At 45.5% G+C, this 16920-nt stretch overlaps 1 protein-coding gene across 1 annotated transcript in view; it reads right to left on the minus strand.

Moving 5' to 3' along the window:
* Positions 1-16920, minus strand: part of LOC141147531 (uncharacterized) — a 128709-nt gene that overhangs the window by 24384 nt on the left and 87405 nt on the right. The window contains exon 3 of the mRNA XM_073634765.1: positions 15348-15421. Within this exon, the coding sequence (XP_073490866.1) occupies positions 15348-15421 (74 nt within the window). The remainder of the gene's footprint in view (positions 1-15347; positions 15422-16920) is intronic.

The following is a 16920-nucleotide window of genomic DNA, read 5'->3' on the forward strand; positions in this document are numbered from 1 at the left end:
GCGAGAGCAGGGGGGGACAGGGGTGCTTTTTTTTTTAATTATTTATTATGATTTTTGATTTTATTTTTAAACTGTTCCTTTCAATTTTTTTTTTTTTTTATCATTTTTATTGTTATCTCCGGGAATGTAAATATCCCCTATGATAGCAATAGGGGTCTATTAGACCCTAGATCTCTCCTCTGCCCTCAAAGCATCTGACCACACCAAGATCAGTGAGATAAAATGCTTTCCCAATTTCCCCATGGTGCTTTTTACATCCGGCAAAATCTTGAAATGTCATGAAATGCTCGTAGCTTCCGGTTTCTTAGGCCATAGAGATGATTGGAGCCATTCTGGTCTCTGATCAGCTCTATGGTCAGCTGGCTGAACAACTGGCTGAATTCTCGGGTTCCCTGTTGGGGCAGGAGAGCCAGAGAAAACCATGGAAGACAGTGGGAGGGGGATGTGGGAGGGGGGACATTCCCTCCCATTGCTTGTAAAAGCAGTTTAGAGGCTAATTAGCTGCTAGAATTGCTTTTACATGAAAGTCGACTGCTGGCTGAAAAGAATGATACCAAGATGATACCTAAACCCGCATGCATCATTCTGGAATAACCACTCAAAGTCCAGCAATATACCAGTATGTTGCTGGACCTTGTTGGGCATATATTGTGATCTTTTTGTTCATGCAGCCTGTGGGCTGTATGAAAAAAAAGAGATTGATCAGTGGGTATGCCCACCATTATAATACCTCCCTTCATCCACCCACTTCTAATGATGGGCAGACTGTACATGCACCATTTTGTTTTTAACTGTGGTGGTGAAATCACCTCCTACAGCGCTGGAGTCATGGCTTTATGTATCGTGGGAGCAAACGCTGTTGCTGTCAAGATAAATAAATCCGCGCTGCAACTGAATGGCGTTCCTGTTAAGCAAATGATGGTTAACAATAAAACAAAGTAACATTACAGTATAACAGTAAGACATACCATACCTGCAAAGCAAATAAAAAATTTTATTTTGTACTATTTTTTTTTTGTAACGCAATCTGTGCCTAAAATATACATTTGGGCATCCGCCCCAAAAGTTAAGAACAAATTGCTCCTCCACCCTTGCTGCCCCCATGCTTCAGCATATATGCTCTTTTTTAACTGTGGTTGTGAAATCACCTCCTACAGCGCTGGAAAGCAAACATGATAAAACATAACAATAGAATATTGCAGAATAGAATACAGTAAAAAAGAGCAGAACAATAGAGAGAGAATAGAAGAGAGAGAGAGAGAGAGAGCGCAATAAAACGCCATTTTTTTTTTTTTTTTTTTATATATTTTTTTGTGTTTTTTTTATACTTTTATTTGTAATTGTAACGGTTCGGTTCCAGGTTCGGGTCTCTCAAAATGCAATGGCATCTTGGGAGACCCTGTGAAAGTGTGTCCTAGTTTGTGCAGTGCTGTACCCTACGCTAATATTCCACTAGTGTATGGTAGCGTTCAAAACATTCACCAATGCAAAGACCAGGATTGTCAGGACAGGAAGGACAATAATAGTGGGTGTCACGCCAAAATTTGTGCTTGCTACAGACACGACATCTTCTTTGGGGGGCTCGTTGGGTAGGGGTACTCGGGAGGACATACAGAAAATGCCTCTCATGCAGCCGGCTTACTGCATTTGGAATGGAAAGGTGAGGTGGAGCACCGTCTGGAAACAGAAGGGCTCTGATGATCTCTTACTGGAAATTAAGGAAGGATCCAGTCCATCCTGAAGCTCTGTATAGCACATGAGCGTTCAGCAAAGCCAATTGAAATAAGTATACAGACACTTCTTTTTACCAGCGTCTGGCCTTACGGGCAACTAGGATACAAGCAACTAGGTACGGCGCCAACAACTGGTCATTGTAGTCCACCCCTCCCATATTAGTTATATTCGTGGACACAGAGGGGTTACTCCACAACACCAGTTGCCATAGGAATTTGGACCATCGTGTTTGCATGAAGGGAGGACAGAACGAAAACATTCTTATTATCCCTCCACTTCACAGCGAGCAAATTATTACACTTCAAGCAGGTTCTCTCCCCCAGCCTAAGACGGGAATCTACAAGCCTCTGGGGTAAGCCCCGGTGATTAGACCGCATAGTACCACATGCGCCAATCTGATGATCAAACAAGTGACTAAAAAATGGCACGCTCATGTAATAATTGTCCACATACAAATGGTACCTGCCAGTTCACCAGAAGGATGAGCGGCACTAGTACTTCTCTGCTCCATATGAGAGCCCTGCGGTTCTTGCACCTCAACAGCAGCAGAAGAAGATCGGGGTCTGGTACGCCTGACCTTGGCAGGGAGCAAAACTCCATCTTCAAAGCTATCTGTCATGGAGCCGCTGTCGTCTACTGGATCGTATTCTGAGCCTGAAACCGACAGATGAGTGACTTCCTCTTCACTATCTGTCATGCTCAGAAATGTGTAGGCCTCTTCACCACTGTAACTTCGATTTGCCATTTTGGGCTCTAAATTTACTGGTACAGTAGTGAGACTCACAGGTAAAAAAGCTCCTAGGCTGTCAGCAACTGTATCAAACGCTACAAAAAAAACTGTTAGCGATCGCATGGATCAGGCCTGACTCTGCGAATGCTGCAGTTATGTGTTTAGTGTTTTGTAAGTGACAGTGATCGATCGATACTGCACTTGGGTGGGCTGGGCAAAGGGGCAAAATGCAGGTGCTAGCAGGTATCTGGGCTTATCCCGCTAACACTGCGTTTTTGGGAACCCTAAACTGCTGGGGACGCTAGTATAGATCTGATCAGATATTGATCCGTTCAGACACTATACAACTAAGGGAGATGTATGCTGCATGCGTGGGTGTTAGCGCTACTGGCACTAATCTGACACTGCCTGGGGCGAAGCAGACCCTGACTGCCATTAAAACCTAACTGATATCACCCGCCGGGCGATCAGGGGGTTAAACCTTTATTGGGTAATAAACGGCAGTTATAAAAACCAAACTAACTAACCAGCATCACCCGTAACACTTATACGGTGATCACTGGTGAAAGGGTTAACTAGAAGGCAATCAGGGGGTTAAAACCTTTATTAGGTAGTATATGCGGGTACCTGATGCTATAAAAAGCTGACGGTGAACCTAAATAAGTAACTGGCTACCTAGCGTCACCTGTGACACTTATACGGCGATCAGAAAAATTATCGATTAGTGACACTGGCAACAGGGGGTGAAAGGGTTAACTGGGGGGGGGGTGATCAAGGGGTTAAACCTTTATTAGGGTTTAAAGGGGCCTACCACTAACTGCCCTAACACTTTTTACAGTCACATATTACACCAAATGCAGTGATCAGTAAAAAAAATGAACACTGCAATCGTGACACTGTAACTGGGTGTGCAGGGGGGGTGATCGGGGGGTGATTGGGGCGTGGTTTGTGTGCCTATGTGTACTGGTGTTAGTGTGCTGTTGGTGCAAACTCACATTGATGTCTTCTCTCCTGGGGTGCCGGAATGAAAAGGCTTCACAAGGAGAGATGACATCACTTCCCCTGCTTCTGTTTAGATTTCAGAAGCAGAGGAAGCTTCCTATTCATCAGGAGCGATCGTGAGGGAGAGGCCATGAATCAGTGGCCTCTCCCTCAGGACAGATTGCTCCTGCAACAATGCCGACTACCTTGGGCGTTACTTGGGCAGTAACGTAAACCTCCCACGGGCTAAACCTCTTTTAATACAAAAGCAGTACTTCTCTGCTCCATACGAGAGCCCTGCGGTTCTTGCACCTCAACAACAGCAGAAGATAGGGGTCTGGTACATCTGACCTTGGCTGGCGTACTAGACCCCGAACAAATGTAGTTAACCTGTATCTGCCAACAACAACGTATTAGTGAGCGAACGAACAATGTTTACTACGAACGATTACTGTGCTCACGAACCTGAAAGTTGCCATTTTAAACTGTACAACAGTAAAGAAAAGCTAATGAAGCAGCATGCAAGTAATAATAATAATAATAATAATAATAGGAACACACAACAACTACTTACTTTTTTGAAGAACTCTCTTGATCTTTCTGTACTGATCCTGCTCCCTCAATTTCAGGTTTGACCAGTTGATCAAGGATCCTCAATTGATCCTTGGATCGTCGTACCCCAAAATTTCTGTGCAGACTTTTCATAACTTTAGTCATGATCTTGGCCTTTCTCACATTTGGATAAGGTCTATGCTTCCCATCATAGTGGGCCCTCCATCTCTATAAAGGACATTTGAGGCCTTATATCTCCTCCGGTATCGGGACATTTGTGGCTCCGGGCTTTTGCCGTTGCTGCTCTTCTCTGCATGCACTTGCTCTTTTTCCGCCATGTGTTCTCCCACTGTGCAGAAAGACAAGGGGTGGGGAATAGACTAGAAAGAACATCAGGGGCGGGTAGAGTTTCACGCATGCGCAGTGTATATAAAGCGTAACGCGTGTGCATCGTACGTACGATCTGTGAGAGGAGGAAGGAGTATCGGAAGTGACGATCGTTTGAACGAAGGTACAATTTTAACTTGGTGCATCACTGGCCTATACTGCTTACAGATTGAGGCCTATATTGGGACAAGATTAGGAGAGTTTAGCCTGACATTAGGGTTTGTCTTGTGTTGTGTCCTGCAGAGAAAATGGATCTATTGAATGATCAGGACTTTATCCCCATATTCATTGATATGTACAGGGAGCTGCCCTGTCTGTGGCAGGTAAACCACCCCTTTTCTAACAATCAAAGAGGAAGGCAGCGATGGATCAATTGCTGGAATCTGTGAAGCCTGTGATTCCCACAGCAGAGCACAGAGCACAGCATCCCATATTTGAAGGCCCTAATTGGTGGCATGAGGAGCACTTATAATAGGGAGCGCAAGAAGGTCCAGGATTCCCAGATATCAGGAGCTGCAGCAGATGACATTTATGTACCCAGGCTGTGGTACTATGACAGACTGCATTTTCTGGCAGGCCAGACTGAACCCAGGCCAGCACTCTCCAGTCTTCCTTCAAGGCTTCCTTCCACCTCAGCTGAGGCTTCTCGATGTACAACCTGGGCCTCCCAGCCAGGAAAATGTGGAGGACCCCAGCTTGAGCCAGGTATAGCATTGTTCAACATATTTCTTGTAAAATAATTAATGATGTTAACTAGATGTTATTATTGATCAGTAATTTCTGATTTTACAAAGTGTTTTACATATCAATAAACAGTAGTGGCCACAAATGATTTGGACAAGAATGAAAAATGCTGGGCTCAGAATGATAGTCTTTTCTATTTATTAACATTCAATTTGCAACAATCATGAGCTGAAAATTATGTGTGATTGATGAACCAAAAACTAAAGCTATGTCACTTTTTCATACACAGGAAAGTCTCAGCCAGGAGGAGGCTATGGAAAGTGGCAGCCAGGAGGTGGCGGGGGTAAGTGGCAGCCAGGAGGTGGCGGGGGTAAGTGGCAGCCAGGAGGTGGCGGGGGTAAGTGGCAGCCAGGAGGTGGCCAGGCCCAGTAGCCTGCCCAAATCCCAGGTCCCTCCACCTTCCAAAAAAAAGGTCCAGGAAGAGGAGTAACCTGGAGGAGGCAGCACTTGGGCTATTTCGGAAGGCTACAGCGGCCCTCAGAACCCCCCCCCCCCAATTTTCAAGAGGACTATGCCTACATGGCAGCCTGCAAAATGCAGGAAATGGAGGAGGCCAACGCCTCTTATGGAAGGCAGTTAGCTTACAAGCCCTAAATAAGGGGTTGAGGAGCGAACTCACCCCTGGGGTACAAAGGCTTCGCAAATTTCACCAGTTTCTCCAGCGTTGCCTTCCTCTTTATTTTGTTATGACCCCTAATAAATGGCTATTTATTTTTCACAAATACTTGCCTTGTGTTTTACTTCAAAAAGGACAGTTTGTGAGTAGGCAGGTACATTTCAAAAATGTAATGTCAAATTAACAAGGGACACCAACACCAAACAACCTCCTTGAGATTAAAAAATACAAGATAATAATGGTGTTGTGGTAATTTGAGACAAAAACGAAAGAAAAAATTATGGAGATCACTATAAAAAAAAACTAAATAAAAATAGGAGATCTGGATAAAAAAAATATATATATATAAACAAAAATTCTAAACATTATTATGGAGATCTGACGAAAACAAATAAATTATTCATGAAGTCACAGAAAATGCTAAAGAAATCAGTTTGTCAGAACTCTGTGTGAATATCAGCAGCAAAACAACTTCATTATTCTAGCATTATAAAGATTTTAAAATTTGCAGCGCAACAAATGTGCTATCTCCATTACAAACGCTAGTTTTACCAAACCGAGTGCTTCCGTCTCGTACTTGATTGGCAGCATGCGTGAAACTTTGTGCGTCGGAATTGTGTACAAACGATCAGAATTTACGAGAACGGATTTTGTTGTCGGAAAATTTGAGATCCAGATCTCAAATTTTGTGTGACGGAAATTCTGATGGAAAATATCCGATGGAGCCTACACATGGTCGGAATTTCTGACAACAAGCTCCCGTCGAACATTTTCCATCGGAAAATCTGACCAAGTGTACACGGCATTACAGTAACAGCTAAATGAGGAAAAACAATAGGCAGGAAATTGTAATTGCTTAAGTACAAACTCTGGCAGATATTACAAAGATGGCAAGGAATATAGGGGGTCATTTACTAAGATGAATGCACTGCGCTGGTTCAGACCTTAGTTGGTGCGCCGGATAAATCCTTAATTGAGCGTGTGAACTGGCGCGCACACACAGCAGTACCTACACGCAAGAATGTTTCCAGCGCAATCCCATCGCACTGGTTCTCGGCGAGGTACATCTCGCGCTCGCTGCAATAGGAAAAACACATCTTCCTATTAAAGCAGCGCAAGAAAAACCGGCATGGGTTCCCCCTCCAGGGGCATACCAGGCCCTTTGGTCTGGTATGGATGTTAAGGTGAACCCCCTACACAAAAAAAATGGCGTGGGGGGTCCCCCCAAAATCCATATCAGACCCTTACCCAAGCATGCAGCCCAGCCAGTCAGGAAAGGGGGTGGGGACGAGCGAGCGCCCCCCCTCCTGAACTGTACCAGGCCGCATGACCTCAACATGGGGGATGGGTGCTTTGGGGAAGGGGGGCGCGCTGTGACCCCGCCCCATATGATGGCACAGTCCCGGGGCATGCTGGGACTGTGCCGTCATAAGGGGCGGGGTCACCCTGTGACATCACACGGTGACTACGCCCCATTCCTATATAAGTCGGCGCACACCTCGCAGATGGCATTACAGCGGGAGAGAGCATCGTGTCAACATCGGAAGAAGAGAAGAGGGGAGAAGACGACGAAGACCTGGCCACTGCTAGCAAAAGAGTTGGAAGAAGATAGCGGGGGAGTCCGGCAGAAGATACCGGAGAGCGGAAAAGAACCAGACAGCGACAGAAGAAAACAGAGAAGAACAGGCCACTGCTAGCAAAAGAGCGGCAAAAGAGCAGAAGATAGCGCGGCAGAAGAACCGGAGAGCGCCGAGAAGAACCGGACACCGGGAGAAGAGGTCGGAGAGCAGGAGAAGAACCGGACACCGGGAGAAGAGGCCAGAGAGCGCAGAAAAGAACCAGAGACCGGGAGAATATCCAGAGAGCGCGGAGAAGAGGTCGGAGAGCGCGGAAGGGACCCTCGAAGTCGGAAGAAGACCCCCGGAGCTGCCTAATAAATTACTTTAAAAACCTGTCTAGTGTGTTTTTTCTTGACACTTTTTCCCCCAGGTGAATGGGTAGGGGTACCATGTACCCCATACTCATTCACATAGGGTGGGGGGCCGGGATCTGGGGGCCCCCTTATTAAAGGGGGCTCCTGAATTCTGATAAGCCCCCCCACCCGCAGACCCCTGACAACCAACGGCCAGGGTTGTCGGGAAGAGGCCCTTGTCCTCATCAACATGGGGACAAGGTGCTTTGGGGTGGGGGGCCGCACTGCGCCCCCCTTCCCCAAAGCACCCATCCCTCATGTTGAGGGCATGCAACCTGGTACGGTTCAGGAGGGGGTCGCTCGCTCGTCCCCACCCCCTTTCCTGACCCGCCAGGTTGCGTGCTCAGATAAGGGTCTGGTATGGATTTTGGGGGGACCCCCACGCCGGTTTTTCGGCATAGGGGGTTCCCCTTAAAATCAATAGCAGACCGAAGGGCCTGGTATGCTCTTGGAGGGGAACCCATGCCGGTTTTTGATTTAAAATTTGGCGTGGAGTCCTCCCTCAAGATTCATACCAAACAGTGCCTGGTATTGGCGGGGTTCCAAGTCGGATCCCCGTGCTTGTCGCTCATTGGGAAAGGAAAAAACATTTTTTCGTTTCCTGATGAGCGAGCCAGCCCGGCGCTGCTATCCGCAGCTGACACAGTGCACTGTGATTACCTGCGGTTATGTGCGGATAGCTGTGCTAAATCACTCGTGGACGCAGTCAATTCTATTTTTTCTATCCGCACCAAACCACAGCTAAGCGCAGTGTGTGAACGGGGCCATAGGAAAGCATTGTGTGCATTTAGCTGCGGTAGAAAACGCAGCTAAAAGCACAATTCTATCCGTCCGTGTGAAAGGGGCCTGGGGCGTTTTTCAGGCACTAAAGCGCTAAAAATAGTGCCTGAAAAATGCCCTAAAGAAGTGGCTCCATTCACTCCAGTGTGAAATGCCGAGGGCTTTCACACTGGAGTGGTGTGCTAGCAGGACGATAAGGCCCCTTTCACACTGGGGCGGCGGGGGCATTTGCGGTAAAGCGGCGCTATTTTTAGCGCTGATTTACCGTCGTTTTAGCAGTGTTATTCGGCCGCTAGCGGGGGGGTTAAAATCGCCCCGCTAGAGGCCGAATAACGCTGCTAAAACGAGGGGTTAAATCTGCCCAGCAAAACCACCCTGGAGCGGCGTTTTGCCAGCGGTATCACATCGCTGCCCCATTGATTGCAATAGGGAACAGCGGTGAGTTCACCGCTTTTTCACCGCTCCAAAGAAGCTGCTGGCAGGACTTTTTGTGACACCCTGCCAGCGCACCACTCCAGTGTGAAAGCCTTCACTGGAGTGAATGGAGCCACTTCTTTAGGGCATTTTTCAGGCGCTATTTTTAGCGCTGTAGCGCCTGAAAAACGCTACAGTGTGAAAGGGGCCCAAAAAAAGTCCTGCTAGCAGCATCTTTGAAATCAATGGGACAGCGCGGCTATGCCGCCGGCAAAATGCCGCTGCGGCAGCGTTTTGCGCGCGGATCTAACCCCTTTTTTGTCCACTAGCGGGGGTTAAACCCGCTAGCGGCCGAATATCGCCGCTAAAACGACGGTAAAGCGGCGCTAAAAATAGCGCCGTTTTACCGCCGCGGCCGCCCGCACCTAGGCCCCTTTCACACGGACGGACCATTCAGGTCCGACCTGAACGGACACTCCATAGACCTCTATGGAGGGTCAGATGTCAGTGGTGACATGTCTGCTGACATCCGACCCACTCCAATCTGAAAAAGTGTAACGGAGGAAAAACCTATTTTTCCATCCGTCTACGGATCCGATCGGGTAACGACAGACTCTACGGTCTGGATCGGATCAGGTAACGACAGATTCTACCATAGAGGAGAGCGGCACTCTGACAGGTCCATCCCTGCACAGTGTGCAGAGACCTGTCATCTGCCTGCTCAGCGGGGATCGACGGAGCGATCCCATGCTGAGCAGAGCGGGCTCTGTACACGGACACATCCGTGTAAAAGGACCCTAAGGCCAACGCCCACGCCCAAAAATCCACGGGAAAGTTTGTACAAAGTCCCATCGTGTGTATGAGTCTTAAACACCAGAAATTCAAGTTTTCATATCTTTAAAGGTCACCATACACTGGGCAATCAGTTAGATCTTCCATAAATTAGATTCAGTGCAAGAGCCTGTTTGGTTTTCTACAATTAGAAGTAATTCTTACAGTGCATCTTCCTATTACCGCTTTAGCCTAATGCTCTCTTTCCACTATTTCAACCCCAAAGTTGTGTGATTTACAATGTGCTTTTTCGGCTTTTTTTCCACTATTGCGAATTGTCATGCCACATGGGACTGATAAGTTGCATCACAAGTTCTACCTCATGATTTACAATGAGTACCGTTCATATGTGTGTGACTTCAAGTCGCAGCAACTTCAAAGTAGTCCCTGCACTACTTTGGTCACACTTTGATGCGACTTGAGGTCCATAGACTCGCGTATGCGTTCGCTTCTGCGCGTGAGCTCGTCGGGACGGGAGGGTTTTAAACATTTTTTTTTTTATTTTTATTATTTATTTTACATTATTTTATTAATTTTTTTTACACAGTTTTAAAAATAAAAAAAAAATGTGTCACTTTTATTCCTATTACAAGGAATGTAAACATCCCTTGTAATAGAAAAAAAGCATGACAGGACCTCTTAAATATGAGATCTGGGGTCAAAAAGACCTCAGATCTCATATTTACACTAAAATGCAATAAAAAAAAAAAGTAATTTAAAACAATGACATTTAAAAAAATATGCCTTTAAGAGGCGTGGGCGGAAGTGACGTTTTGACGTTGCTTCCGCCCAGCAGTGTCATGGAGACGAGTGGGCGCCATCTTAGCCTCACTCATCTCCAGGCAGAGGATGGCGACAGATGCGATCACTTCCGCCACTACTGACGGCTCCGGTAAGCGGCGGAGGGCACCGGATCGTGGCGGGAGGGGGGCCTCTCCCGCCACCGATAAAAGTGATCTTGCAGCGAATCCGCCGCAGGGACCACTTTTATCAGAAAGCTGGCCGCCGCTGCTGCCATAACAACGATATACCCCTTCAAGGTTTGGATGTACATCGTCGTGCGGCGTTCCGGAAGTGGTTAAAGCAGCCGACGTACACCTACGATGATTTGCGCAGCCGTGCCAATGCAGTATAATAACGACGGCTGGTCAGCAAGCAGTTAAAAAGTGAAACTTGCCATGCAGGGACGATCCTGGCCAGGGTGCACGGGGTGCACCGCACAACAGCGCTGTCATTTCTCTTCAGAAGAGGGGCGCCGAGCTAGAATCGCCGGCCGCTTGGCCGGCGTCTAGCTGTGGAGCAGAGTGACGTCACTCAGGGACACCGCGGCCGCCCCAGTATTCAGAGCGCGCCGCGGCTGCCCCAGCATTCCTTGCACGCCGCCTCCGCGGCTAGTAAAGAAGCTCGGGGGTCCGCCCACCTCAGCCATCTTCAGACAGCGTGAGCATGGCTAAGGAGAGGGAGCGGAGCCGGAGCGGCTGCAGCGGACTTGTGCTGGCTGGTCTGGAGAAGAGAAGAGGAACAGGAAGAAATCCTCCCGGAGAGAGCAGATCTGCGGCTGCCTGCCTCCCTGTCCCTGCACTGTCTGCACCAGGCGTCCAGGGCGGTCAAGGAAGTTGGAAGTAAGTAGTCTGTGCTGCCCATCAAACACAGCTACTGTTGTGCCCACAGCCCATCAAAAGCTGCCACTCTGCCCCATCAAAAGCTGCCACTCTGCCCATTAAAGCTGCCACTCTGCCCATTAAAACTGCCACTCTGCCCATCAAAGCTGCCACTCTGCCCATTAAAGCTGCCACTCTGCCCATCAAAGCTGCCACTCTGCCCATTAAAGCTGCCACTCTGCCCATCAAAAGCTGCCACTCTGCCCATTAAAGCTGCCACTCTGCCCATCAAAAGCTGCCACTCTGCCCATCAAAAACTGCCACTCTGCCCATCAAAAGCTGCCACTGTGCCCATCAAAAACTGCCACTGTGCCCATCAAAAACTGCCACTGTGCCCATCAGACACAGCCACTGTTGTGCCCATCTGACGCAGCCACTGTGCCCATCAAACGCAGCCACTGTGCCTATCAAATGCTGCCACTGTGCCCATCAAACTCAGCCACTGTGCCTATCAAACGCTGCCACTGTGCCCATCAAACGCTGCCACTGTGCCATCAAACGCAGCCACTGTGCCCATTAAAAGCAGCTACTGTGCCCATCAAACATAGCCACTGTGCCCCACCTAAAAGCAGCCACTGTGCCCATTAAAAGCAGCCACTGTGCCCATAAAACGCAGCCAGTCTCCATCTTTTGTATTATGTCTGCAGTCTCTGACCATCTTTTGTATTATGTCTGCAGTCTCTGACCATCTCTTGTATTATGTCTGCAGTCTCTGACCATCTTATGTATCATGTCTGCAGTCTCTGACCATCTCTTGTATCATAACTGCAGCCTCTGACCATCTTCTGTAGCATGTTTGCAGTCTCTGACCATCTCTTGTATCATATCTGCAGTCTTTGACCATCTCCTGTAGTATGTTTGCAGTCTCTGATCATCTCTTGTACTATGTATGCAGTCTCTGACCATCAATTGTACAATGTATTCAGGCTCTAACCATTTCTTGTACAATGTATTCAGGCTCTAACCATCTCTTGTACAATGTATTCAGGCTCTAACCATCTCTTGTACAATGTATGCAGGCTCTGACCATCTTTTGTACTATGTATGGAGTCTTTGACCATCTCTTGTACTATGTATGCAGTCTCTGACCATCTCTTGTATCATAACTGCAGTCCCTAACCATCTTCTGTAGCATGTTTGCGGTCCCTGACCATTTCTTGTATCATGTCTGCAGTCTCTGACCATCTTCTGTAGTATGTCTGCAGTCTCTGACCATCTCTTGTATCATGTCTGCAGTCTCTGACCATCTCTTGTATCATGTCTGCAGTCTCTGACCATCTTCTGTAGTATGTCTGCAGTCTCTGACCATCTCTTGTACTATTCATGCAGTCTCTGACCATCTCTTGTACTATGTCTGCAGTCTCTGACCATCTCTTGTACTATGTTTGCAGTCTCTGACCATCTCTTGTATCATAACTGCAGCCTCTGACCATCTTCTGTAGCATGTTTGCAGTCCCTGACTATTTCTTGTATCATGTTTGCAGTCTCTGACCATTTCTTGTATCATGTCTGCAGTCTCTGACATCTCTTGTATCATGTCTGCAGTCTCTGACCATCTCTTGTACTATGTCTGCAGTCTCTGACCATTTCTTGTATCATATCTGCAGCCTCTGACCATCTCTTGTATCATGCCTGCAGTCTATGACCATCTTCTGTAGTATGTCTGCAGTCTCTGACCAGCTCTTGTATCATGTCTGCAGTCTCTGACCAGCTCTTGTATCATGTCTGCAGTCTTTGAGCATCTTCTGTATTATGTCTGCAGTCTCTGACCATCTCTTGTACTATGTCTGCAGTCTCTGACCATCTCTTGCATTATGTCTGCAGTCTCTGACCATCTTTTGTATTATGTCTGCAGTCTCTGACCATCTTTTGCATTATGTCTGCAGTCTCTGACCATCTTTTGCATTATGTCTGCAGTCTCTGACCATCTCTTGTATTATGTCTGCAGTCTCTGACCATCTCTTGTACTATGTCTGCAGTCTCTGACCATCTCTTGTACTATGAATGAATGAAATCTGAGCCGGAAACAAGATAACAGCACATCCCAGGACACTTCCCATCTAATAGAAACACCTCCACCCTGCGAACCAGTAAGTGTAATTGTTACACTAACTTTTATTTTTGCATAAACAAGCTACCACAGTTGGCGCCTCCACACCCTTCCTTTTTTTCAACATTGATTATCAACAGAGGTAATGGACACCCTCTGAGGATGGCTGCCTCCTCATTCTAGAATTTACCTGCCTTATTTTAATGTGCTATTATAGCTACCATTGTACTATTTACCTTAGACATCACATGTTGCGGAGCGCCGGAAAACCCCCCCCTTTTGTTTCTCTGACCATCTCTTGTATCATGTCTGCAGTCTCTGACCATCTCTTGCATTATGTCTGCAGTCTCTGACCATCTTTTGTATTATGTCTGCAGTCTCTGACCATCTTTTGTATTATGTCTGCAGTCTCTGATCATCTCTTGTATCATAACTGCAGCCTCTGACCATCTTCTGTAGCATGTTTGCAGTCTCTGACCATTTCTTGTATCATGTCAGCAGTCTCTGACCATCTTATGTATCATGTCTGCAGTCTCTGACCATCTCTTGTACTATGTCTGCAGTCTCTGACCATTTCTTGTATCATATCTGCAGTCTCTGACCATCCCCTGTAGTATGTTTGCAGTCTCTGACTATCTTGTTCTCTTTATTGTTAAGAGATCATGGGAGGATCCTAGTTTAACAAAGACTCCTTAGGGGAACATATCTGTGTTTGAGTCGTTGCCATAGAAACATTTGCAAAGGGGAGGAGTTAGTAAGATGACCACGCCCCCGTGGGGGCGCCAAAAATATTTCTGCACCCAGGCGTCTGTGACCCTAGGATCGGCCCTGTTGCCATGCCTCTTACTAACAACCTTTGGACTGTCTGCTTTCCAAAAAGAGGTCATTTGGGGGGTATTTTTACTCTTCTGGCATCTATGGGCCCCAAGAAATGAGATAGACCGTCAGTACATCAGGACTGATCAGTTCTTTCGATATTCTGTATATACTATAGTTTGTGGACTCTATAACTTTCCTGTCAAACAAAAAGAGAAAGGGTTCCCCTAGTGGTGGACTTTAAAGGCACATATATATATAAATATAGGAAAAGGTATGTAATACATAAAAAAGTTATTTATTCATTTCAGAAACATCTTAAAAACATCAACAAATATGACTATAACAAACAATGAAAAGAATGCGATTTATGCAATTATCCATATGTTGAATATTGATACCAATATCTTTGCAAAGATATTGGTATCAATATTCAACATATGGATAATTGCATGAATCGCATTCTTTTCATTGTTTGTTATAGTCATATTTGTTGATGTTTTTAAGATGTTTCTGAAATGAATAAATAACTTTTTTATGTATTACATACCTTTTCCTATATTTATATATATGTGCCTTTAAAGTCCACCACTAGGGGAACCCTTTCTCTTTTTGTTTGACTATTTAAATATTGGATGTGGCACACTTTTGCAGTTAATTGGCCGACTAACAATCCCTGTTTCTATAACTTTCCTGCAGACTAAATAATATACATTGATTTGGGTTATTTTCACCAAATAAATGTAGCCAAATACATTTTGACCTAAATGTATGAAGAAAAAAATAAAAAACCCAGTGGTAATCATATAGTACCAAAAGAAAGCTGTTTGTGTGAACAAAATGATAAAAATGTCATATGTGTACAGTGTACCATGACCGCATAATTGTCATTAAAAGTGTGACAGCGCTGAAAGCTGAGAATTTGCCTGGGCAGGAAGTGGGTAAAAGTATCCGGTATTAGGGCAGTTTAACTGAACATTCATTATTGTGTGGCATTTTTTTCATGTCATTGTTTATGTTGATAGTTTTTCTTTACAAAATACTGGAAACAAATTTCTACTTTTTAAATAATTCTGTACCTGTTATTTTTTTGGCAGTGTCGAATAGTTCTTTCAGTTCCTCTACCTGATTGTTCGAAATACCAGTCTCAGCACTGCAAAATTAAACCATGTATTTGTCAAAATCAAAACAGTAAAATACAAAAAAAAAATTGAGAGATTGGTGAAAAACCGACAAATAGTTGATTTGCATTAAGTGTTCCAGAATATTTAATCAGTTTTGTTTGGTATTCAGAGAATCATATATTACATTAACAATGCTTGCCTGGATTCAGAAATTTCATAAACCCAAAAGGATTCAGGAGAGGAAAAAATCTAAATCAGCAATTCTCCTTCCTACAACCCCTGGCAAAAATGATGGAATCACCAGTCCCTGAGGATGTTCCTTCAGTTGTTTATTGTTGTAGAAAAAAAGCAGATCACAGACATGGCCAAAAACTAAAGGCATTTCAAATGGCAACTTTCTGGCTTTAAGAAACACTAAAAGTTAAGCTCTTGGGGAGCTTCCAGACTCGTTAATACCTCATAGAAATATGATAGGGAGTGCCTCATGCTCTCTCCATCTAGACATCTCTGTTCGAAGCAGGATAATTCCCGTATCGCTGAGTAAGTTTTGATTTTCGAATGGATATATGCTCCTAACTGCATCGCCCTAAAATAGTCTAAGTCTGGTGCTACTTCTCCTTCTATCTCACCTCGTGTCATCAGGCAGTTGCCTCTAGAAAAGTGTATGAGCCTGTTTCTCCCCCTTTGTTTTAGTACCTCAAACCTCCGATCTAATAAGCCAGGCTGAAAGTCTGGTGAGCCCAGCACCGGGAACATAGGGCTCGGATGTAATGATAGGTTTGTCTTTTTGAAAACCGTATTAATAGTACGGATAGTTGCACCTGTCAGTGGATGTTTTTTCACTATTATTGGTAGTTTCGATTTCGCTATCCATGCCATACCCTCCCGGGGAATTTTAACCATCGCTTGTTCTAATTGTACGTATGGTTTCCTCACAGAGGCACACCATTCCACTACTCTGGCTAGCTGTGAGGCCTCTTGATATCTCAGTGGATCTGGAAAGCCAATACCTCCTTTTTCTTTAGGGAGCACTAAAATATTTCTCCTTACTCTTGCTGGCCTCCCAGCCCAGATAAACCTCAGAAATCTTGATCTGAGGTCTTTCAGGAAACTTGAGGGAATCTTTATTGGCAGAGTTTGCAGTAGGTAAAGAAGTCTAGGCATCACGTTCATCTTTATAATGTTAGTCCTTCCAAACCAAGTGAAGATATCCCTATCCCATCTCTTAAAATCTAGTTTAATTTGTCTTAACATCGGAGCGTAGTTTAGCTCGAACACTCTACAGAGCTTCTTCGGTATTTTGGTTCCCAAGTAGCTTATGTGGGATTCTGACCATCTAAAATTGAATTGTGTCTTTATCTGTTGTATTTCAGGTACCTTCATTTCCATCCCCATGGCTTCAGATTTAGTGTAGTTCACCTTATAATTTGCTAACTCCCCATATTGACTTATCTCCATTAAAAGGGATGGAAGGGATATAATTGGGGAAGTTATGAAAAAGATCAAGTCATCGGCATAAGCTGACAGC

The sequence above is a fragment of the Aquarana catesbeiana genome, linkage group LG06, assembly GCF_042186555.1.
Source record: "Aquarana catesbeiana isolate 2022-GZ linkage group LG06, ASM4218655v1, whole genome shotgun sequence".
Lineage (NCBI taxonomy): Eukaryota > Metazoa > Chordata > Amphibia > Anura > Ranidae > Aquarana > Aquarana catesbeiana.